The sequence below is a fragment of the Tyto alba genome, unplaced genomic scaffold (genome assembly GCF_018691265.1).
Source record: "Tyto alba isolate M040663 unplaced genomic scaffold, T.alba_DEE_v4.0 Super-Scaffold_2, whole genome shotgun sequence".
NCBI lineage: Eukaryota > Metazoa > Chordata > Aves > Strigiformes > Tytonidae > Tyto > Tyto alba.
In genome coordinates, this window is record NW_024881282.1 from 90170149 (window position 1) to 90192862 (window position 22714).

General features: G+C 65.3%; 1 protein-coding gene across 1 annotated transcript in view; it reads right to left on the reverse strand.

The window, feature by feature from the left end:
* Positions 1–264: 264 nt before the first annotated feature.
* Positions 265–22714, reverse strand: part of LOC116960210 (staphylococcal nuclease domain-containing protein 1-like) — a 61915-nt gene continuing 39465 nt past the window's right edge. The window contains exons 11-12 of the mRNA XM_042792342.1: positions 12806–12895; positions 265–369 (exon numbers count right to left, since the gene is read on the reverse strand). Coding sequence (XP_042648276.1) covers positions 265–369; positions 12806–12895 — 195 coding nt within the window. The remainder of the gene's footprint in view (positions 370–12805; positions 12896–22714) is intronic.

Below are 22714 nucleotides of genomic sequence, written 5' to 3' on the forward strand. Positions count from 1 at the left end.
GGAAACTGGGGGGGGGGGGGGGGGGGGCAAGGGGGGGCTGCCCTGGCAGAGCCCACCCCGCGTCCCGAGGAGGCGATGTCCCTTGGGAGAGGACAGCCGTCCTGGGGACGCACCCGAGCAAGACGGTTCCTCCACAGCAACTCCCCGGGCTCGGGGGCCAAACTGCTGGAGGTGGGGCGGCGAGCACAGAGGGGCTGCAGGTCTGTGGGGTCTCGGTGTGTGTGTCCCCCCCCCCCCGCCAGGCCCCGTTCCCCGGGGCCACACTTACATTCCTCCGATGGAGACGGTGGCACACGTGCGCTCGGAGAAGGCGGGCACGGTCTCGGTGGCACTGCTGGCCGGGCGGATATAGTCCACCGTCACGTTCACCTGGGCAAGACAAGATGGGTGTGGGGGTCAGCTCCGTCCAGCCCGGGGGGTCCCCGCACACCCCCATCCTCCCCCTGCCCCCCCCCCCCCACCCCCCCCCCCCCCGACGGTGCTGCCAGCGACGCAACACCAGCGGGTGAGCCGGGGCCGGGCACGTTAAACCAGGAGCTTTCCGTGGCGAAGGAGATGCCACGGGGATCCCCGGCTCCTGCCAGGCACGCCGGCGAGCTCCCCGTGTGCCGGGGAGCCGTGGCAGGGATCCGGGGCGCGTGGTCAGCCCCGACGCCGCCGGCTTTACGGGTAATTGCATTTTGGTAGGAGCCCGCAGGTGGAGGAGAGCGCGGCTCCCTGCTCAGCCGCGGCTGGCAGCAGCGTGGCCGGCACCGGGACGCCGAGGCCAGTTTGCAAAAAAGGCTTTGGCAAGGCAGGGAGCAGCGCCGGGCGCCCCAGAGAACCGGCCGTGCCCCCCATCCCGGCGTGGAGCGGGGCCCCGGCTGCGCCGTCCCCGTGGGGCCACGGCTGCCGGCTCGCCCCGTGGCACCCGGCTGGTGCTCAGCTTCCTCCTGCCGTGGACGGGCGCAACTTCCGCATCCCCCACCGCACCAGGGCTCGGGACACGCTGGGGGGTGCAGGGATGCTCACGGGTGAGAGCGTGGATCAGGTTCCCAGTTTGCTTTGGGGGGGAGGTCGCACGGGGGGGGGGAGGGGGGGGAGCTGCGACACGGAGCAGGCCCCCCCCCGGTGATGCTGGCACCCCGATTTTGGCACCTCGAGGACCCGCCAGCGAGGACGCAGGCGCCCAGGTTGTGCCCCCCGGCGTTCCCGTCTCCGCACCCTCCCCGGGGTGCTCCCACAGCGGCGTCACCCCTGCTCGCAGGTCTGTGTGTGTCCCCCCCCCAGCCCCCCCCCCCAGCCCCCGGCTCAGGTCCCGGGTGCGTTTTGCAGCACCTGGTGCGTGCAAAGGCGCTCCCGTGCCCCCGGGGCTCGCGCTCGGAGAGGCAACGCTCACCAGTGGAAAATCAACTCCCGAGAGCATCCACAGCCCCGGCTCAGGCACCCCCTGCACCCCCAGACCCAGATCAGGCACCTCCTGCACCCCCAGCCCCAGCTCAGGCACCCCCTGCACCCCCAGCCCCGGCTCAGGCACCCCCTGCACCCCCAGCCCTGGCTCAGGTACCTCCTGCACCCCCAGACCCAGCTCAGGCACCCCCTGCACCCCCAGCCCCAGCTCAGGCACCCCCTGCACCCCCAGCCCCGGCTCAGGTACCTCCTGCACCCCCAGCCCCAGCTCAGCCACCCCCTGCACCTCCAGACCCAGCTCAGGCACCTCCTGCACCCCCAGACCCAGCTCAGGCACCTCCTGCACCCCCAATCCCAGCTCAGGCACCTCCTGCACCTCCAGCTCAGGCACCTTCTGCACCCCCAACCCCAGCTCAGGCACCTCCTGCACCCCCAGACCCAGATCAGGCACCACCTGCACCCCCAGACCCAGCTCAGGCACCCCCTGCACCCCCAGCCCCAGCTCAGGCACCCCCTGCACCCCCAGCCCCGGCTCAGGTACCTCCTGCACCCCCAGCCCCAGCTCAGCCACCCCCTGCACCTCCAGACCCAGCTCAGGCACCTCCTGCACCCCCAGACCCAGCTCAGGCACCTCCTGCACCCCCAATCCCAGCTCAGGCACCTCCTGCACCTCCAGCTCAGGCACCTTCTGCACCCCCAACCCCAGCTCAGGCACCTCCTGCACCCCCAGACCCAGATCAGGCACCACCTGCACCCCCAGACCCAGCTCAGGCACCCCCTGCACCCCCAGCCCCGGCTCAGGCACCCCCTGCACCCCCAGCTCCAGCTCAGGCACCTCCTGCACCCCCAATCCCAGCTCAGGCACCTCCTGCACCTCCAGCCCCAGCTCAGGCACCTCCTGCACCCCCAGATCCAGCTCAGGCACCTCCTGCACCTCCAGCCCCAGCTCAGGCACCTCCTGCACCCCCAGACCCAGCTCAGGCACCTCCTGCACCCCCAACTCCACCTCCTGCACCCCCAGCCCCAGCTCAGGCACCTCCTGCACCCCCAACCCCACCTCCTGCACCCCCAGCCCCGCCTGTGGCCCCTCCTGCACTCCCCCTGCAGCCGTACACCCACTCTTGGGGAGCTGCTCAGCCCAGGCCCCGTGCCCCGCCCCCCCCCCCCCCCCCCAACCCACTTTTACCCGTGGCAGACCCGGACCCCCCAGCCCAGGAGCACCAGGGGACACTTGCGAGCAGCAGCACTCAGCCCCGGGGCTCCGCTCCGCACCCACGCCGAGCCCAGCTGCACCCACGTGCCACCCGCAGGCACCCAAAGCCGGAGGGGAAGCACCCCGGCTCCGTGGGGCACCGGGCGCAGCTCAGAGGGGCGGGTGGGGGTGGGTTCCAAAACCAAAACGCTTCCCGGGCGCAGAGAGAGCGACGTGCCGAGCTGCCAGCACCCACTGCGGCGCAGCGGGGGGTGGATCTGGTGGTGTCCCCCCCCTCCCTCCTGCACCCATGGGTCCCACAGCAGGCTCTCGCTCCCTCCCAAGGCTGGCCAGCGTGGACGGCGGGCGGCTAGCGGCTCATTTCCAAGGTCAGCTGCAGTCAGTGTGAATTAAATCACTCCGCCAGCCCCGCTCCCCGGAGGAAATCCAGCCCGGAGAAGCGCGGCACTAGCGGAGCCTCTGCGTGGCCGACACGTTCAATGTCACCGGCCCGGCACGGCGAGGTGCTGGCTGAGCCAGCGTCCCCGTCCCCATCGCCACGTGCCCTGTGCCCAGCCACCGGCGCTGGCGTCAGGACAGCGGCCCCCGGGAAATGCAGGGCCATCGCCGCCAAAAACCTTCCTCACACCCACGGCTGGAGGAGGAGGAGGAGGAGGAGGAGGAGGAGGAGGAGGGAACCAAGCACTGCAGCCCCGGCACGTGGTGACTGGTAGATGCTCCCCAGCGTGTGGTCACTGCCACGTGGTCCCCAGGATGTGGCCCCTGGCATATTGTCCCCAGCATCACGGACCATATTGTCCCCAACATCATAGTCCAAACGATGTGGTCCTCAGGATGTGGCCCGTGCCACATTGTCCCCAGCACCATGGTCCCAATGTCGTGGTCCCCAGCACGTGGTCTCCAGGATGTGGCCTGTGCCATACTGTCCCCCCAGCATCACAGTCCCAACGATGTGGTCACCAGGATATGGTCCCTGGCATATTGTCCCCAGCATCATGGTCCATATTGTCCCCAACATCATGGTCCCAACGATGTGGTCACCAGGATGTGGGCCGTGCCACATTGTCCCCAACATCATAGTCCAAACAATGTGGTCCTCAGGATGTGGCCCGTGCCACATTGTCCCCAGCATCATGGTCCCACTGCCGTGGTCCCCAGCATGTGGTCCCCGGCCGGCTGGCCAGGCTGGCTCTGGCAGGCAGCTTTTTGGGAGCATCCTCCCGGCCTCGGAGGCAGGAGGGGGGGGCCCCCGGCTCCACTTCACGGCCCTGACACGTGGCACGAGCTCGCAGGGGAGGCGAAAATAATCCCTGCAAGTTTGTGACGAAGAAGAGCCGGGAGATCCGTGGGCGTTTCCGACAGTAATTATAGCAGAGCGAGTCTGGTCTGCCACCCACCCCTGCCATATGCGCCCACCCTGCGCCCACCCGGTGCAGCCCCCCTCCTCCCTGCTGCACCCTGTGTCCCCGTGGCAGGGGGCAGTCCCCTCCCACCCCCCCCCGGCCAGGCTGGAGCCACGGCACGGAGCCCACCCCGGCCCTCTCCGAGCCGCAGGCACCAAAACGGGGGTGCTGCCCACGCACCCCTCCTTGTCCCCACCTCTGCCCGTCCCTCCCTGCAGGGATGAGCCCCCGCCCCGGCCTCTGCAGGGACAGGGAGCACCTCCAGGCCCTGGGGCCCCCAGTTTGGGGAGGGCACCCATGGGTGCAGGCAGACGCCGCGCCGGGGGATGCTCTGCTGTGGTTGGTGCCCAGCCACACCGAAACACGCCGCCGCTCCCCGCACCAGTAAGGGAGCTGGGGCAGTCCCACAGCCCTGATTATTCCCTATTTTTATTCCTCTCCCCTCCCTGGGGATGAGACCGGGAACAGCAGGGACGTGGCTGATGCCACCCACGACCCAAACCCACGTGCTCCCATTTGCTCCCTGAGCTCCTCCAGCCTGGCTGCTGGGGGGGACGGGGGAGAGCCCGGGCACGGGGGGGGGGGCTCGCCACTGCCGGAGCTGCACCGCTGGCCCCAGGGCTGCCAGCCCATCCCAGGCCAGCCGGGCCGTGCCGTGCCGTGCCGTGCCGTGCCGTGCCGTGCCGTGCCAGGAGGGCACAACCCCATCGCTCACACGAGCCCAAGCCCTTCCTTGCCGACACCGCTCGGCGATCCCGGAGCAGCCGGCCCAAGGCTCGCCCCAGCCCAAACAGAATTAGGGCTGGGGGGGATTCAGGAGGCACCGCGGGGGCAGCCGGACCCTCGGGGGAAAGATCCAGCGTCACATTTTCCCCCCGGGCAGGCAGTTTCCTTCCTGAGGGCCCGTGCGTGCCGGCTCAGCCCAGCCTCCCCACCCGTGCCGCTGCAGGAAGGGTGCTTTGCTGGGACCGGCAAGCAGGAGCTGGGCCAGTTTGCCAAGCCCTTCGCTAGCCACCCTCCACCTTTCCACCCCCTCTGGATCCTCCCGTCCCTCCTCGAAAGGCGAGGGAAGAGCCCGGGACGTGGTACGGGGGACGCTCCATGCCGCCGCGCCACGGAGAGCCCCCGCGGAGCCCGCAGAGCCTCGACCGCTGCCGAAAGCGGAGCCTGCCGCCGCTCTGCGCCCCAATTCCCCACCGGCTCCGGCAGCAGCGGGGCTAGCGAGCCCCCCAGGGTTGTAGCCCCGGGTGGGCGAGCCCAGCCAGCAGCCCCGGGGCTAGGACCGACCTTGCCAGAGCCTCAAATAACTCAGGGCTGCAGCCTGGCAATGGAAGGGCCCGGCAGAGCCGCGTGGGGAAGCGTCGGAAGGAGGAAAATCAACTCACAAAGAGGAAACGGCCCCAAATTTCTGGTTATTACGCCAAGAACAGCCACATTTGCTCTTTTCACCCTCCCCTGCTGCTGGGGAGGCACCGCAGCCCGCTGCAGCGCCCGGAGCCGAGCGTGCCGGCAGCCTCCTCCTCCCCTCCTGCTCGCCTGCGCCTGCATGCGCCGTTCATTCCAAGCAGAACGCCGGCGGGAGCAGATCTCTCCCCAGTTGGGCGCTGGGGAGCAGCCAGCTCTCCAGAAGGCTTTGAACAGCAAAATCCTCCCCGGTTTCACACGCCGGGATGACGCAGCGCATTCCCGGGAAGCTCGGCAGCCAGCGCCCCGCAAAGCTCCCACCTCCCGGCTGCGCCGCTTTGCAGAAAGTGGGACCTTCCCCAAAAACGCCCCAGCTGCACCCCGACTGCCGTGCCGTGCCGTGCCGTGCCGCCAGCTCTCCCCAACGCTGCAGGCTGCCCGTAACACACAGCGAAAATTGCCCAGCAGTGCAAAAATCTGCAAAAGTCTGACAAAATCTGCGGAAAGTCTGCAAGAGTCTTCTCTCCTCTGGGGAGAGGGAGGATGCTCCAGGGGGGAAATGTTTCCCCCAGCCAAACCCTGGTTTTCCCGGGTTTAATCTCCGGTCCGCCGGCGGTGCTGGCACCGGGAATGCTGCTTTGGGTATATCCCCGAAAGGAGCGCCCCGGGAAGCATCCCAGTGCCTCTGAGCTACAGGACCTGACCAGACACAGGCAGAGGCACTGGAAAACTGCAGGGAAAACCCCGGCTGCTGCTTTCCAGGTACGCCGGGGCCTCGGATTCGCGCTCGCAGGCTCCCGCGGGCAGCTGAGAGGTTTTATCAGTTCGCTGTCAGCCTTCCCTTTGACGAGACTCCAGCCCTGAGCTGCATCGCTAACAAATCCCCAGGCATTAGAAATAAGCCGGAGCTTTGGAGATCAATTGGCGCCGGCGTCGGGATGGAGGGCGAGGGCCACCCACGTGCCCCTCCGCCCGGGAAGGGAGGGAGGTGGGGGGGGAAAGGCGAGGCACGGCTGCGGTTTGGCCACGCTGCTCTTCCTCCCGTCCCTCGGCATCGGCCACGCACAACCCGCCGGCCTCCCCCCTTCTCGCCCCCTCCCCGTCGATCCGGGAACGGCACGTGCGTGATTGCGCCCTGGTGTGCTGGGGGGGGGGGGGTTTGGGCAGCGGGCAAGGGGGCCGCGGTGGTGCCCCCGCTGGGAGAAGCGTCTCGAAAGCTCCCCCGGCTCCAAGGGCGAGGCAATCGGCGACGGCGGCTGTGCCTCTGCGATCACGTGTTGGAGCAGGGGAATCGCAGAGGGGGGCTGGGACTTGCGAGGAGGAGTTGGGAAAAGGACGGGCACCCGGGGGAGTGGAAGGAAGGAGGAGGAAGAGGGGAGGTGCGCCGGAGCAGAGAGCCCCGTATCCCGTGGGGAGGCGGCAGGGCCACCCCCCTGCCACCCGTGGAGGTCACTGGTGGAGCAGAGGCCGACCCGCGGCCTTGGAGGAGCCCACGCCAGGTACAGGCGGCTGCGCCCAAAGGAGGCCGGGACTCTGAGGGAAGAAGCAGCCCCTGCTGTTGGGGCTCGGCGCTGGGAGGGCTGCAACACACGGTGGGGGGGGACCCACGCCGGAGCATCTGCAGTCCGGGGGGTGGACTCGCACCGGGGAAGGTTCGTGGAGGACCGTCTGCAGTGAGAGGGGAGCCCTGGGGAGCAGGGGAGGGATGCAAAGTGTTCCCTCCCACCCTCTCGAGAAGGAAGGAGCGACAGGACTGACCACATCCCCCACTCCCTGCCCCCTGTGCTGCTGGGGGAGGAGGGAGAGATGGGGAGCAGAGCTGAGCCCGGGGAGAAGGTGGTGGTGGGGGGGAAGGTGGTTTTGGATGTGGTGGCGCTTCTCACCGTCCCACCCTGCCTGTTAAGCGTTGGCTTTGTTAGTGTTTGAATTAAAGTGGTGGGTTTTTGTCTTCCCCTAACGAGTCTGTCTTTTGCCCGTGACCATAACGGGTGAGCCACCCCTCCCTGTCCAGAGCTGGATTCCTGATCCACTTTGCTTCATTTTCCATCTTCCCATTCCTGATGGGGGGAAGGGAGGAGTGAGCGGCTGCGTGGTGCTCAGTTGCCCCCTGGGCTCAAACCAGGACACATCCCTCTGCACCGGCCTGGACTCAAGGGACCTTCTGCTGAGGCAGGAGCAGGATGCTCATCCCCGTGGCGCCGGAGTTCGAGGCTGGGGCACAGGCAGCGCCGCCAGGTACGGACATCTCCCCGGTGACGGGGGAACGGGTGAAATTATCCACAGGGCCGGAGCCATAAAGCACGAGGAGCACGTCGCGGCTTTGGGGGTTCACCCTGGCCCCACACGAGCCTCCGCTCACAGTTGAGTGGTTGCTGGGGTGCAGGGGGGGTGAGAAATGCTCGCCTTTTCTTGTTGAAGTTGCACCCTCTACCCGGGGCCCGCTGCCGGGCAGGTAAGGGGGCTCACCCATGCGCCACCACCCCTCGGTGTCCCCAGGGACCTTCCCGGGTCCCCACCAAACTCACGGCCCCCAGCACCGAGGCCGGAGGCACCGAAAACCCTGCGGAGTGGGGTGGGTGAGGGGCATCCTGCGGAGCCCCCAGAGCCCCACGTCCTTAGGGGAGCAGCCCCTTGGGCACCCTGGGGTGCTCGGGCACCCCGGGGAGAGCCGCCCCTCCGCCCGCCGGCCGCAGAGCTGCTCTTAAGGCAAGGACTGAATCGCTTCCATGCACAAGGTCTATTTTTCCCTGAATTATTATCTCGTGTCGTCTCCCTCCGTCCGAACGATTAATCCCCGCCCCCCCCCCCCAGCTAATTAGAGGAAAGGGCCAAGAGCACCCATTTAGACTCGATTCAATTGCCTGCGCGATGGCGTAATTAAAAAAAACTGCTTAAGGGCCGTGCACGCCCAGCGCCGCAATCGATGGGCAGTGCCTGTGCCGGGGCGGGGGGGGAGCCGTCCCCCACCCCGCCACGCACCAGAGATTTATTCCACCGCGGGAGATAAATCCATAGCAGGGGCGGCGGCAGCCGGTTCATCCCGCACCGCCGGGCAAATTCCAGCGTGCCGGGTCACTCCCGCGGCTGCCGGGAGCAGCTCTTGCGCCGGGGCACGTGCCGTGGCGGTGCAGGGTGCCGGCATCGGCGCAGCGAGAGCTGGCAGGCCAGCCGAGAAAAAAAATTAAAAAAAAAAAACCAAAACACAAACACACACCCCCCCCCGTCTGATAAAGGGAAAAACAACGCGCCGCGAAGATTCCCGGCTTCGGAAACTTCACGCTGCTTTGAGGGAAGGGGGAGGGAGAGAAAAGAAATTCTGCTCCATCTGCCCCCCAAGGCCCTGGGAATTCAGACGTGGTTTCCCACAGCCCCACTCGTCTCCCAGCGCGAGGAGCGAAAGCGAAGGGGCGGCCGTGGGGGGATCTCTTCCCCTTCTCCCTTCGGTGCTTTCTCCAGAGGGAGGGGGGGAACAGGGGGAATTCTTGCTGGAAGCAGTCGCAGCGGTTTATTTTCGCTGCAGGGGGGGGCCCAGGGGAAGCTGTCGCGCTGCGTTTCGGCAGGACGGGGAGCAGCGGTGCACCGGGGCTGGGGGGGGGACGTGGGGGTTCTTGTCACCGGGCTGGAGGGAGGGCGGGGGGGTGGGGGGTTGTTCAGAAAAGGTGGTGGAAAATGGGTGGTGGGAGGCAAGGCTTCAACCTGCTGCGCCAGGCTGGCGGCATCCGGCAGCCCGGGGGGAGCGCGGCCGCCCCCGGCCAGGCGCTGGGGCTCGTGCTGGAAGCAGCCAGAGCTGGCAGTGTCCCTGCAGGACGGACGGACGGACGGACGGACAGGCAGCAGGGTGCCGGGGAAGCTGGGAGGGCTGGCTGCTCGCCTGCCCTGGCAAGCCCGCCTCGAGGCTGCCGCGCAGGCGGGCACTGGTGGGAGTGGGGCACGGCCCCAGGGTGGGAGAGATGGGCTGCTGCCTCCTGCCTGCCCTCCTGCCTGCATCCATCCCTGCCTGCATCCCTGCCTGCCCTCCTGCCTGCATCCATCCCTGCCTGCATCCCTGCCTGCCCTCCTGCCTGCATCCATCCCTGCCTGCATCCCTGCCTGCCCTCCTGCCTGCCTGCATCCCTGCCTGCATCCATCCCTACCTGCATCCCTGCCTGCATCCCTGCCTGCCTGCATCCCTGCCTGCCCTCCTGCCTGCATCCCTGCCTGCCCTCCTGCCTGCCTGCATCCATCCCTACCTGCATCCCTGCCTGCCTGCATCCCTGCCTGCATTCCTGTCTGCATCCTTGCCTGCATCCCCACCTGCATCCCTGCCTGCCTGCATCCTTACCTGCCTGCATCCCTGCCTGCATCCCTACCTGCATCCCTGCCTGCCTGCATCCTTACCTGCCTGCATCCATCCCTGCTTGCATTCCTGTCTGCATCCTTGCCTGCCTGCATCCCTGCCTGCATCCTTGCATTCATCCCTGCCTGCATTCATCCCTGCCTGCATCCTTGCATTCATCTCTGCCTGCATCCTTGCATTCAACCCTGCCTGCATCCATCCCTGCCTGCATCCCTGCCTGCCCTCCTGCCTGCATCCATCCCTGCCTGCATCCCTACCTGCATCCCTGCCTGCATCCATCCCTGCCCACATCCCTGTCTGCATCCTTGCCTGCCTGCATCCCTGCCTGCATCCCTGCCTGCCTGCATCCCTGCCTGCATCCCTGCCTGCCCTCCTGCCCGCTGCCTCCCTGCCTGCTCCCCACAGCCCTTCCCCTGCCCACCGCCGCGCTCACCGCCCGGCACCGCGGCCAATCCCCCCCGCCAAGCCGCACCCGCCTCCGCATCCCAGAAGCACCGGCAGCGAGGCCAACAACTCACCCTGGCCTAATTATTCCGAATATTCAATTCCTCGATCTCGAAGGGGGCTGATGGCGCTCCGCCGGCGGTGAGCCCTCCCGCGACCCCCTCGAGCCGTGTCAGCCCTTCCCAAGGCAGCAAAAGGCGGCGGGACGGCATCCCCGGGGGCCAGGCTGGGGTAGGTGCCGGGGGTGCACAGGGCAGACCCCGAACCTCGAGTCCCCTGCAGTGGAGGGGGACCCCACACCCACGGCAGCGCGGCCGCGGTCGCTCGGCACCCGTCGCCCACCACAGCCCCCGGGGACCCGCGGCCGGGGATGCCGGGAGCACGGCCGGAGCGGGCCCGGAGATCCCGATCTCCAGAGGATCCTGGACATCAGTCGATCCCGGGGCTCTGCGGGAAGGGAGCCCCTCCGGAGAGGGCAGGGGTCCCCGGGGCAGGCAGGGCTCCCCAGAGCAGGCAGGGCTCCCCAAAATGGGCAGGCAGGGCTCCCCAGAAGGGGCAGGGCTTCCCAAAATCAGCAGGCAGAGCTCTACAGAAAAGGCAGTGCTCCCCAAAATGGGCAGGCAGGGCTCCCCAAAGTGGGCAGGGCTCCCCAAAATGGGCAGGCAGGGCTCCCCAGAACAGGCAGGGCTCCCCAAAATGGGCAGGGCTCCCCAAAATGGGCAGGCAGGGCTCCCCGGAATGGGCAAGGCTCCCCAAAATGGGCAGGCAGGGCTCCCTGAAACGGGCAGGGCTCCCCAAAATGGGCAGGCAGGGCTCCCCGGAACAGGCAGGGCTCCCCAAAATGGGCAGGCAGGGCTCCCCAGAGCAGGCAGGGCTCCCCAAAATGGGCAGGCAGGGCTCCCCGGAACGGGCAGGGCTCCCCAAAATGGGCAGGCAGGGCTCCCCAAAATGGGCAGGCAGGGCTCCCCGGAACGGGCAGGGCTCCCCAAAATGGGCAGGCAGGGCTCCCCAGAGCAGGCAGGGCTCCCCAAAATGGGCAGGCAGGGCTCCCCGGAACGGGCAGGGCTCCCCAAAATGGGCAGGCAGGGCTCCCCAGAGCAGGCAGGGCTCCCCAAAATGGGCAGGCAGGGCTCCCCGGAACGGGCAGGGCTCCCCAAAATGGGCAGGCAGGGCTCCCCGGAACGGGCAGGGCTCCCCAGGGCACCCCTGCAAACGCGCACGGTGCTGGAGCCGTGCTGACGCCGCAGGCAGCGCTGCGTATCGGTGCCAGCCCACCCTGTTTGATCTCCCCGCGAGCAGAAAACTGTCAGGAGCTGCCCGCCGGGGTGGGCTTTAAAAGTCTATAAAAAAAGGGGGTGGGAAAAGAGGGATTTTGCCGCAAAGATTGATGCCGACAGCGAGCCGCGAGAAGGCAAGGGCGAGCGACCCCGTGCAGGGCTGTCATTTCAAATCAGAACGCGCCGCCAACCCCGAGGGACTGTTTTGATCATTAAGGGAAAGGATTTTTTTTTCATCGCTTTCCTCAATCAAATTAATCTGAAGTGAAAAACGTGGAGCTGACAAAGGAAATATTTATAAAGCAAACGAGGCAACATCAAAGGCGAGCGGGCGCCTGGCTCCCAGGGCTACCAGCCCAGCGAAGGCAGGAGCCCGGCGCGCGCCGCCGCAGCTCGCTCCAAGGTTATGGGGAGCTTTAAAAATGGAGATTGGAGGCACTCGGAGGCAAATGGCTTTTTGCTTCTATTTCTTGGGGTCACCGGCTCCCCACTTTGGGCACGGGGGACAGCGGAGGCTGGCTGCTGTGCCGCTCCCCGCCTCCTGCTGCCAGGGGGACTGCCAACAGGTTTGGGGAGAAAAAGGGTGGTTTTGAGCAACAGCCAAGCATGGCGGGGTGGGAGACAGCAAAGCGACGGCAGCCGGAGGAAAACCAGCACCGGTGATCCCCGGGGTGGCCGGCAGCGCTCAGCCCGCGACGCTGCCGAGGTTTCCAGTTCAGAGACCGCAGCTCTCCCCACAAGTCCCAGCAACAACCTCGCAGCCACATTTGACTACGACAAGTGGCAGGCTTCCCATTAGAAAAGTCTCACAAGCTGCTATTTTTTTCTTTTTTTTTTTTTTTTTTTTTTTTTTTAAATATAAACAGGGCTCTGAAATGGAAAGATGCAATTAGGCATGGAAATAGTCCTCAATGAGCAGCAGCGAGCAGCCTCGCTATGAAGGAAATTGATTTTATTTGACCATTTTATGAGCATTTGAAAATTGCATCCTGAGCATGTGCTTCAGTAGTTAAGTGCACATTATATTCTTCATTCCCCTGAATTGCTCTAAACCGGCCTAGAAAAATATGCCGGGGAAACAAAGGGAAAATACAAAGCGACGGAGGCCCTCAGCATTCCTGGGCAACGGACGCAGCTGAAAGCGGGACCGCAGCCCCTCGCAGGGGCCGGCACAGAGGGTGCTCCAGCTTTGGGTGCACCCCGCGGCCCCCCCAGGGAGCCCCCGGGTCACTCGTAAGGCCCCCCCGCGGCACCCACCGCCGGCTCCCGGCCCCTCGTCCGCACCCGCCCGCGCCGGGGACGCGCAGGGACCCCGCCGCCGTCCCCGTCCCCTCCGTACCTTCTTCCCGATGAGCTTCTTGCGCAGGAACTCCCGGGCCTCGAACATGTAGGGAATGTCGTAGAGGGGCCTCAGCTTCCTGTTCTTGTCCTGCAGCGGGGGCAGAGAGAGGGGCACAGGTCAGGGGGAGCCCCCCCCCCCAAAAACCACCCTGCGATGAGCGGCCCTGCGAGCAGGCTCTCCGCTCCGCAGCAGGCACCCCGAAGCTGGTGCAGCCAGCACCCCCCCCCCCCGCCCGCTCCCATGGGTGCCCTCTCGCTCCTGCCCCCCCGGGGTGGGCTCCCCAAGCATCGCCGCAGCCCCGGCTCCGCCGAAACCCCGAGGGGAGCCCCTGGATGACACGAGCATCCTCCCAGGAGGACGTGCCAGCGGTCACCTCGCGGTGCCAGGCTGAGAATCTCCGAGTTCACGTGGCGGCTTCTAGAAGGGGAAGGGATAGAGGGGAATTTTGGGGAGGGGGGAGGATGGCCAGGGTCTCTCTGGCCACCTCCACCGAGCACCCCATCCCCTCTCGCCAGCCCCCCCAGGTCCCACACACCCCGTGGCAGGTGCTGCCCGGGGCTCTCCACTCGCAGGGGGAAGCATCAAAGGTCTCGCCACCCCAAAACGCCGCGGCACAGCACCCACCGCCCGCGGGAGGGGAAAATCAAGCTCAAAAGAGCTCTGTCATGAAGCGAGCTGGGCAAGCCGGGTCCACGGCCCCTGCTCACGCCGGTTCCTGCACTAAAGCTGCTCGTTAGACAAGCTCGTTAGCCGCCAGTGATTAACAGCACTTGCAGGATGAGATGCTCAGTAAAGGGAACCGGAGGACAGCTCCCCGCTCGCTGCCCATCAGCTGCTCGGGGCCTCTCGCAGCGATAAAACCCCTTCAAAGACTGAGCAAAAAGGGGAGTTTTCCAGCAGAAACGGCAGCGGGGGGGTTTGGGAATGAGGTGGGAGCGGGAAGGGGCCGGGAAGGGCTCAAGCTGCACCCGCACGAGCAGGTCTCCTGGAGCAGCAGCAAGCCTGGTGAGCTGTGTAAGTTCACGTACAAAATGGACAGAATATAGGACGTGGGTGCTGCTCGCCCTCCCCCCAGCGCCCCGCAGCATCACGACGGGCCAGAAAAGAGCCAGGGTGGGGACAAAGCTGTCACCCAGGCTGGCAATGCCCCCGCTCCCCACCCCGAGTGCCAGGAACAGTGTCCCCCGACCCCTGGCTTTGCCCGGGGAGGGCTGCAGGCAGGGCTGCAGGCAGGGGTCCCTCCTGCCCAGTCACCGTCCCCAAGAGCAGCCGAAGCACGGGGCAGCGTCCCTGGTCACCGTCCCCGTGGCAAGGCTTTGGAGACGGCAACCCCCAGGCCAGAGATGGTGTCTTCAGAGCCACCGCCCCCCAAGGGGTTTGTCCCCCACAAACCGTGCCACCACCAGCCCCGGGCGCAGCACGCGGTGCGGCGGCACGACGGAGCCGGCTCCGAGAGCGATGCCAAGGGGCTGCTGCTGCTCGGCACCGCTCCCAGAGGGAAGGACGTAGCTTTCCGTGGCAGATCCCGCTCCCTCACCAGCAGTGTGCTGGACTTTGGACATGCTTTTGCAGTTGGCCGCATCAGCACTGTTAAGGTTACGGCACCTTTGGGCCCTGCCAGCATGTGGGGGAAGGAAGGAGGGAGGAGAAGCCAAGCCAACCCCATCCAACCCAATCCAAGTCAACCCAACCCAACCCAACCCAATCCAATCCAACTCAACCCAACCCAACCCAATCTAAGTCAACTCAACCCAACCCAACCCAATCCAACTCAACTCAACCCAACCCAATCCCACTCAATTCAACCCAACCTAGCCCAACCCAATCCCACTCAACCCAACCCAACCCAACCCAATCCAACTCAACCCAACTGAATCCAGCTCAACCCAATCCAACCCCACTCAACTCAACCCAACCCAACCCAACCCAACCCAACCTAGTCCAACCCAACCCCAGGAGCTCCCCAGCCCACGCTGGTGGAGGATGGCCCTCGGCACATCACTCTGCTCACTGGCGTGGTGCTGTGGGGAATGGCCCCCTGCACGCCCCACCGAGCTGGGGAGGAATCCACTGAAAAAGGGGAGATAAGGCAAAAGCAGCAGGAAATGAAGGAGAGGAGTCAGATGGGAGAGGGAGCGAGCGGACAAAAACATGCCAGCACTCGCACTCCGTGTTCTTCTATAATGAATGAGGCTTTGATAGAGTTTATTGTCCTCGACGCCGTTCCCAGGCTGCTCCTCAGAGCCGTTCCCTCCTCCACCCATGTCGCTGCTCGCCCCACGCCGCAGGCCTGGGGATGGGAACGGGCCAGATCCCACGAGGGACCTCGCAAGGTGCTGCACCCAGTGCCCAACCCATCCCTGGGGGAGGCTCCTGCTGCCCGCTGCGGCTGAAAACCCCTGCGCAAGGTCCCGAGCCTGGCAGGGTGCAGGACCCGCGGAGACGGGGTTTCTTCTGGAAAGGAGCTGGGGATCCACCCGACATCACTCGTGGCACAGAAAAGCTTCCTGGCACCTAATGAGATGGGTTTGACGAGGCTGGCACGGAGCTGTGGCGGGCAGCACGGGATGCAGTGCCAGCTCGCTGGCCCCGAAGCCGGTTTTCCGGCAGGGAGAGAGCTTTTTACCTCGCCCCACATGAAATAAAGCCCCGGCTGAGCACGTGGGGACGGCACGGCTGGCGGGTGGCCAGAGGGAAGCCCCGGCACAGGCGTGGGAGCGTGCTGCTGCCGGGGGGAAGCCGGAGCTGCTGCTGGCCCTGTCTCAGCCCCATGGTCAGGCCGGCTCCCCGGCTGCGCCTCGGCTCGCCGCAGGACGGTTCACACCGTCCCCATCCCCGGCGAGGGCCTCCTCGGTGTCTCCATTATTTAGCCGGTGCCAGAAAAAAATTCCCGGCCCTGTGCCACGGCTGGAGTCGAGCGGCGTGATAAATCCTGCGGGTCCGAGATGCTGGGGAGGAGGGGGCTGCCCGCTCCTCCTGGGGCATCCCCCCATGGATGTGGGGGCATCGTCCCCTGGGGCATCCCCCCCAGGGCCCCTCATTTCACAGCCCGGTGCTGCACCGCGGTGCCAGGGCCGTCGCTGCGCTGAAAAACCACCGCGCGGAGATGGCGAATTGAGCCGAGGGGCTGAGAGGCGGGGCGGGCTCAGCCCTCCCGCTCCAACACTCCCTGCCTCGCCACCTCCCGTCCCTGCACCCCAAAACGGAGCCCAGGCTCCGCTCCAGCCTCCCCGGGGGGGGGGGGTGGGGGGGCAGAGACAGAGCCCGCAGGAGCTGCCACCGGCCGTGCCACCCCCCTCCACCCCTTCCCAACCCCAGCCGAAGCGATGGGGAGCGCAACGCCAGCCTCCCTTCCCCAGCTGCCAGCCCCTGCTCCCCATGGGGCTGGGAGAGCCCCTAAAATCCCAGGAGAGCCCCCCCCCCCCCCCCCCCCAAGAAGTGCCTGCACTCAAACACTGCCTTCCCCCCGCAGCCGAACGCCGGATTGCTGCTCCCCAGCCCCGGGCCCAGCAGCTCTGCAACGCAAGGATGCCCGCTCCGGGGTCACGCAGCAGGTCGCTGCCTGCCGAGCTCCCAGAGGATCCCCTGGGCCTGAATTCTGGGAGGGGGGGGGGGTGTGGGGGTGTGGATCCCAACCCCCAGGGACCACGCCGGGCACAGCCACGGTGGAACCCGATGGGACCCAGGCGACGAGTCTCTCCCGACCTCGACAAGGTCATGGCAAAGCTTCAAGATAAATAACGCCGCTCGGGCTCCTGTCTGCTGCTCGGCACAGGCAAAGCCCTGCGCAAACACTAATTAATCCTCACTAACGAACTCCAAATTTATTGCTTATTTAAGTGTCTATCTGGCACAGGCTGTTAAATCCTTAATCCCGTCCCGCACAGCGCCGGAGCACGGGAAGGGGGGATGGTGGGAGCGAGCCCCGGGTGGCCCCGGCAGCACCCGGCCTGCGGTGCGGGGCCGGGGGGGACTCAGGTGCCGACAGCGCTCGCCTCGGTGGAGAAACGACCGGAGAGCAGCTCAGCAGCCTTTGCACGAGGAGGGCACGGGAGCTGCTCACAAAGATGCTCCAGCTTTGCTTCCAAAGCTCCCACGGGATGCACGCTCCATCCCACCCGGCACGGGGCTGGCGTGGTGCGGCCGTGGGTCCCGGCACGTGGGTCCCGGCACATGGGTCCCTTCTGCTGCCGTTTAAGCAGGGATTTACCCGCCTTGTGTAAAACCCTGCAGCTGCATTAAGGAGAAGAGGGGAAGCGCCTGCCCTGGAAGCAGCACTCGAGTGCTCAAAAGCCTCTTCTCCACGCACGGCAGCGGCAGCAGCGGCGGCGGTTCTCCCCGGCATCGCGCAAAAGCAAACATTTGACTTAAAAAAAACAAAAAAACAAAAAAACAAACACCCCAGCCAGCCACCTTGGGGCGGCTCACAGGTCTGCAGCCGAGGGCCACCCCAAAAAAGGGGACCCCCGGCTCAGGCACCGTCCCCACGGCTGGAGCAGCCACCCGTGCCGTGACCACAGCCTCGGAGGAGCCGGAGAGGCGGGGGCCGAGTCCTCACCAAGGCCGCGGCGTCGTGACGCTGATGGAAAATGCAAAGCCTTCTGCAATTCCCAGCACAAGTAAAACGCAATGGGCTGTGCCAGGAGCGGGGTAATAGAAGCGTTTAAGTGTCCAATACATATCGCCCTTAACCACGGCCCTGTCAGCCACCATTAAATACCGTTTTGCCAGCCTGTAAAAATGATATTTCATATCGGAGGGGAAGTGGCCTAGCAGATCAGTCTGGGAAGCTGTTCAAAACCTTGGACACACGTTTGAGGTTTTGCAAATAAACATTAAAAATCAATATAACAGCAAGGATGTTAACTAAATTCTACGACCGTCAAACATCCAGCAATTACAGCCACATAAAAAGATATGGCTTTTTTTCAGCTGCTTGTCAAGCCAAGCGCTCGAACCGCGGCAACATCCCTGGGAGCCGCCTCCCTCGCCGCCTTCCCGGCCGCGGCGCTTGACGGGGCCCCGGGAGGCGACGTCCTGGGCCGCATCCTGCCAGGGGAGCGGGGCTGGCGAGAGGGACCGCGCAGCTCTCCCAGCACCAAACGCCGAAACGCCAGCCCCGGCTTTCCCCGGCTGCCAGGGAGAGTCATCAGCCATCCAAGAAATAATTAAAAAAAAAAAAAAAAAGGCAGCATATTAGCGTCATTCAATTAAAGGCGTGCGACGAGGAAGTCATTTTATTAGTGGGAAAGTCAACGCGTGGAGCTTCATTTTTGGAGAGTTGCTGGAGGAGGAGGGGGGGGGGGGGTAAGCCGCTCGCCCTCCCCCCGGCACGCGGAGACAGGGATTTTAATCCCCGGATCGATGGGAACGCGCTGCTTCCTCGCAGGCTGCCCCCAGACAGGCGCCGAGGAGCCCGGGGAAAGAAGCCGGCTTTTTGTTTAAAATGCAAGACGGAGCTTCTCGAAGGCGGGTGCTGCCCCCGGGGCCGGTGAGCACCAGGGGCCAGCAGCCCCCCCGCAACCTCCCTCCTCCTTCTGTAACCCCTGTGAGTCTTTAAATACCTAACGGGCCGAGGGAATTAGAGCTCTCCTGTCAAATTAACATCATTACGCCGTACAGTAGCCAATTAAAGTCTCTTTTCAGGAAAGCAGCAGCCGCGAAGGATTGCACCCTGCCATGGGGGGGGTGAAACACCGAGCGCCCTCGGCTCCCCGCCCCCCGGGGGGCCCGCTCCCAGCCCCTGGCCCCCTTCCCAAGGGCAGAAGATGGGGACGACGATGGATGCAGGAACATTTGGAGCAGCTTGGAAATGCTCCGAGCCCCCGGCCCGGCACCTCCCGACACCCCAGGGCGCTCCCCGTGCGTAAGATTTTGGGGTTTCTTACAAGAATCCCAGCGCGGGACCCCAGAAGAGCCGAGGGGCTGGGACCCGCAGCCCGGCGGTGCCGCAGGTGGGGAGAGCTCTCCTCTTCCCCCTCCAGCGCAATTAGGGAAGCTTATTACTTGTGAAGCAATTAGCATAGCAAATCAACTCCAAGCGACACGCCGTTGGAAACGACGAGGCGAGGCGGAGATTACCAGCTGCCACCGAAAGCGGCTGGGAGCGGTGCCGGCAGCGTGCCCGGCGTCCCCGGGGGCTGCTCAGGGATGAGGCATCCCCCGAGGGAGCCCGGGGAGGGGGAAACTTGTCCCGTTCAGAGGCTGCTTGGCTTGTGCTGGGGGAAGGATCCGACCTGGAGCAAGCGAGGCAGGGAAATCCTTGGGGCAGCGGTTGGAGGGCAGCGGGCGGGCTGGTGAATGAACCCGGCACGCTCGGCTTGCCCGGGGCTGCGCCGAAGGGGGTGGAAATCCACCCCGGCGAGGTGGTGACAAGCCGAGACGGCGGCAGAACACGAGCGCCCGGCTCGGAGAGGAGCTCGCGGGTGGCGAGCAGAAGCGTGCCGGCTGCCGAGCGCCCTGGGGGGGACGGGTTTCTTGCCCGCGGGCAAGCAGCCTCCGTAGCGCCTCGAGGCTCTGCTCCCGCCAAGGCGGCGCGGTGCGGCGTTCCTGCAAACGGCACCAGCCCCGGCACCGCACGGGCCGGTCCCAGGAACCCCGGGCTGCGCCTCTGCGAGGGAGGGGGATGAGCCCAGGGGCACAACCGGCTACAGGAAAGCGAGAGCCCGCGGGATTGCAGGCGCTGCGAGGAAAACGAGGGTGAGGGGCTTCCAGCGCGGCCGAGAGATGTGCGGCGGCTCCTGGGAGGCCCCAGCTCGCACGAGCGGGTGCCAGTTCCTGGATGCAAAGCCTGGAGCGTGCGTTCAGCTTCTCCAGCGCTCGGCAGAGGTGTCCTGCGGTCCCTGTGATACAGGGCCTAGATAGGAACAGGGGATGTAAGGGTTAATATGGGAATAGCAAGAAGGGGATGACGAGAGAAATAGTCGAGATAAGGGTTTGCCTAGCTTGTACGAGGTGTTTGTGTTGCTCGACCACTATCTCCTGTTTAAGTAAAAAACCTCCTCCACCCCTGAGTAAGTGAAGATGTTTCTGTTGATCGACCACTATCTCCTGTTTAAGTAAAAAGCCTCCTCCACCCCTGAGTAAGTGAAGATTACCCCACAACCGGCACAAACCTGCTCTGCGGGTCCAGGGGGGTGACAGAGACTGCGCAGGAATTCGGGGTGAAAAGTTCAGCACTGAGGAAGAGGAGATACTTCCTCCCAGGACCACCGCCCAGCCCTTCACGACCCCTGCCCAGGACCAAAGGAACTCACTGCGCAGACTCAACTGGGAGGAGACCATGGAAATGCTAATTTTAATACGAAGCGGGGATAGGTGATGCGTATGTATAGGCGTATTGCGAAATATTATGAATATGTAATCATTTGCTCTATAAATCTAAGGCAACGGTGCCACATGGTAGCACATATTTGGAGGAGTGATCCCCTGTGTGCCCAGCGCTGAATAAACATACCTACTTTACAATCTATCAGATTGTGGAGTCTGTTTTCCGCACGTCACCTGGCTGCCTGCAGAGCCCACCCCGGCAGCGGGCGCGCCACACCCAGGCATCGCGCGGCCCTCAGCTCCAGGGAAAAATGCCGGCTGGCCACGGCGGAGCTGGAGAGGGGTTTTAAAACGGCTTAAAAAGGGAGCGAGTGCGTGCCCAGAGCGGCCGAGCGCTGGCGGGGAGCGGGGTGGGGGGGGTCGCATGGGTTACCAGCCCCTCAAAGCTCAGCCATGACGGCGGTGGCACCACGCAGCGACCGGCACCGGGATGTGCCACAACCCGGCCACAGCCAGGAGCGGGGTCGTTTGTGGCAGCAGATTAACGAGGGGGGTTTGAGGGGCAGCCCCCCCCCCCCCCCCGGCCGGGCTGGGAGAGCGGCTCTTTCCCAACTGAGGGATGATCAGAGCGTCTCGGCGGCGGCTCCTGCAGCCAACGACGCCGGCTGGATTTTCAGCCCTAAAAGGATTAACGCCAGCTCTGGGAGCACCCCGACGCTCACACAAAGGGTCGCCTCTCAATTAAAGGGGCTGGGGAAGCTCTGGGATCCCGTTCTCCCGCGGCTGCTGCTCCGGGATGGCTCCCACCTTCTAAACCAGCTTCCAAAGCCCCGGCCAGTCGCTCCCATCATCCGAGCTCCGCCATACGGGTGCTGCCGCACGCCGTGCTGGGCGCTCGCCCCGTCGCCAGCCCCACGTCTCACCCTGCACCCCTCCGAGGCGTCGGGTGCTGCAACACGGGGCCAGGCAGGGCAGCGGGGGGACTGGGTGGCGATGGGGTGGCACGGCGGGTGCCGAGCCCTGCGGGGAGGGCGCAGCTCCCCCCCCGGCCACGACGGGCACCCACCGGGATTTTAACGCTCCCCACGAGGCGGGAGGGCAGCAGCGCCGGCACGGCGCTCCCGGCACCAACCGCGCCGGAGCTGGGGGGAGATGCCCCGGGGAGCCAGCACCGTGGCTGAATCCTGCCCCCCATCGCAGCACCCCGTGGTTGGAGGGTTTTCTCCAAACCCCTGCGCAGCCCCCGGGGCGCGTATCAGAGCATCTCAGGCCCTGGAATTACTCAAATATCATTAGCGGGGTCTAATTAAAGAGAGAAAACCAAACTTCTCCTGAGCTGAGCCTCCAGACCCAAATAAGAAAGAAAAGCCTCGATTTGAATCGCTTTCATTATCAAACCAGGCTCCCTGCTGGAGCCTTGCGATTGGAAGTCGACCATTTTAAGGTGATTTGCATTTTATTAAAGCATACCGAGAGGCTCCCAGGAGCCCTCTCCCCTCGGGCCCCCGGCCCCGCAACCCAGGGGTTGCTTCCAAACACAGCGCCGAGGCCTCCCCGCCCTGCAAAAGCTCTTCTGCTCCTTCTGCAGCAGCTTCTCCGGGCGGACGAGGGGCTCAGCGCACCCCAGGCCAGCTCGGGCAGGCGGGGGACAGCCAGCTTTTGGGTGACCCCAAGCACAACCAGCCCAGCCCCAGTCACCGGCACACCGCACGGGCGCACCGAAGGCTTTTCTCCATCATCACCCTCAGCACAGAGCCAGGCCTGTGGCCGGGCACGGGGCCAGATGAACCAGACAGAACAAAGCAAGTTTTCCTCATCCTCCGGTCCCCTTCCCGAAACGAGCAGCCCAGCCTGCAGCGAGGGCCGCGGGGAGGGCGAGAGAGGCTGCTCCAGCACAGCTGCTGCCTTTTCCCATCTTATCCCGTATCCATCCTCTGCCTCCCCTGTAAAACCCATCAGCTCCCAGCCCTGGTATTGATGGTGTTGCCAGCACATGCCGTTCCGGTCTCCTCCCCAGGGCGTTGGGGCTGCGCTCACCGCGCGCCTGGGCTCGCTCCTGCAGCCTCTCCAGCAGCCATCAATCTCCATCGAGCCCGAAGGCACCTATTCATCACGACAGAGAGAGGCCCTAATTTAAACCTCCTGCCTGCTGCCACGCGCTGCCTGCTCGTCTCCCTCTGCCAGCCCGTTTCACCGGCGAAGGGCGGGAGGACCCGCAGCCTGGGGTGGGTGGGGAGCGCCCTGCAATGGGTCCGGGGTGTTTGCGCTGCTCCTGGCGATGCAGCCGGTGAGGGACGGCGCGGGGGAGCGACAGCACCGAGCAGAGGTCTCCCCCAAAGCAGGGTCCTGCCGAGCCACGGGCATCCCCGGAGGGACCCTTCCCCCAGGTTAACGGGATCCCAAACGAGGAAAGGTTTTCTTCCTCTCTGGATGCTCCAGGAGCTGTTTGAGCTGGGGGCGCCTTGCACGGAGCAGAGACGGGCGGCAGGCTGGATTTCACCCCAAACCTCCCTCCGGGAACCCATTCCCACTGCCACGGGGGAGACGCCGGCGGGTCCGGCCCCGGAGCGGGGCTTAGGGGGCTGCACGACACAGGAGCCTCTAGGGATGCGGGCGGCTTTTGGCAGCAGAGATGCC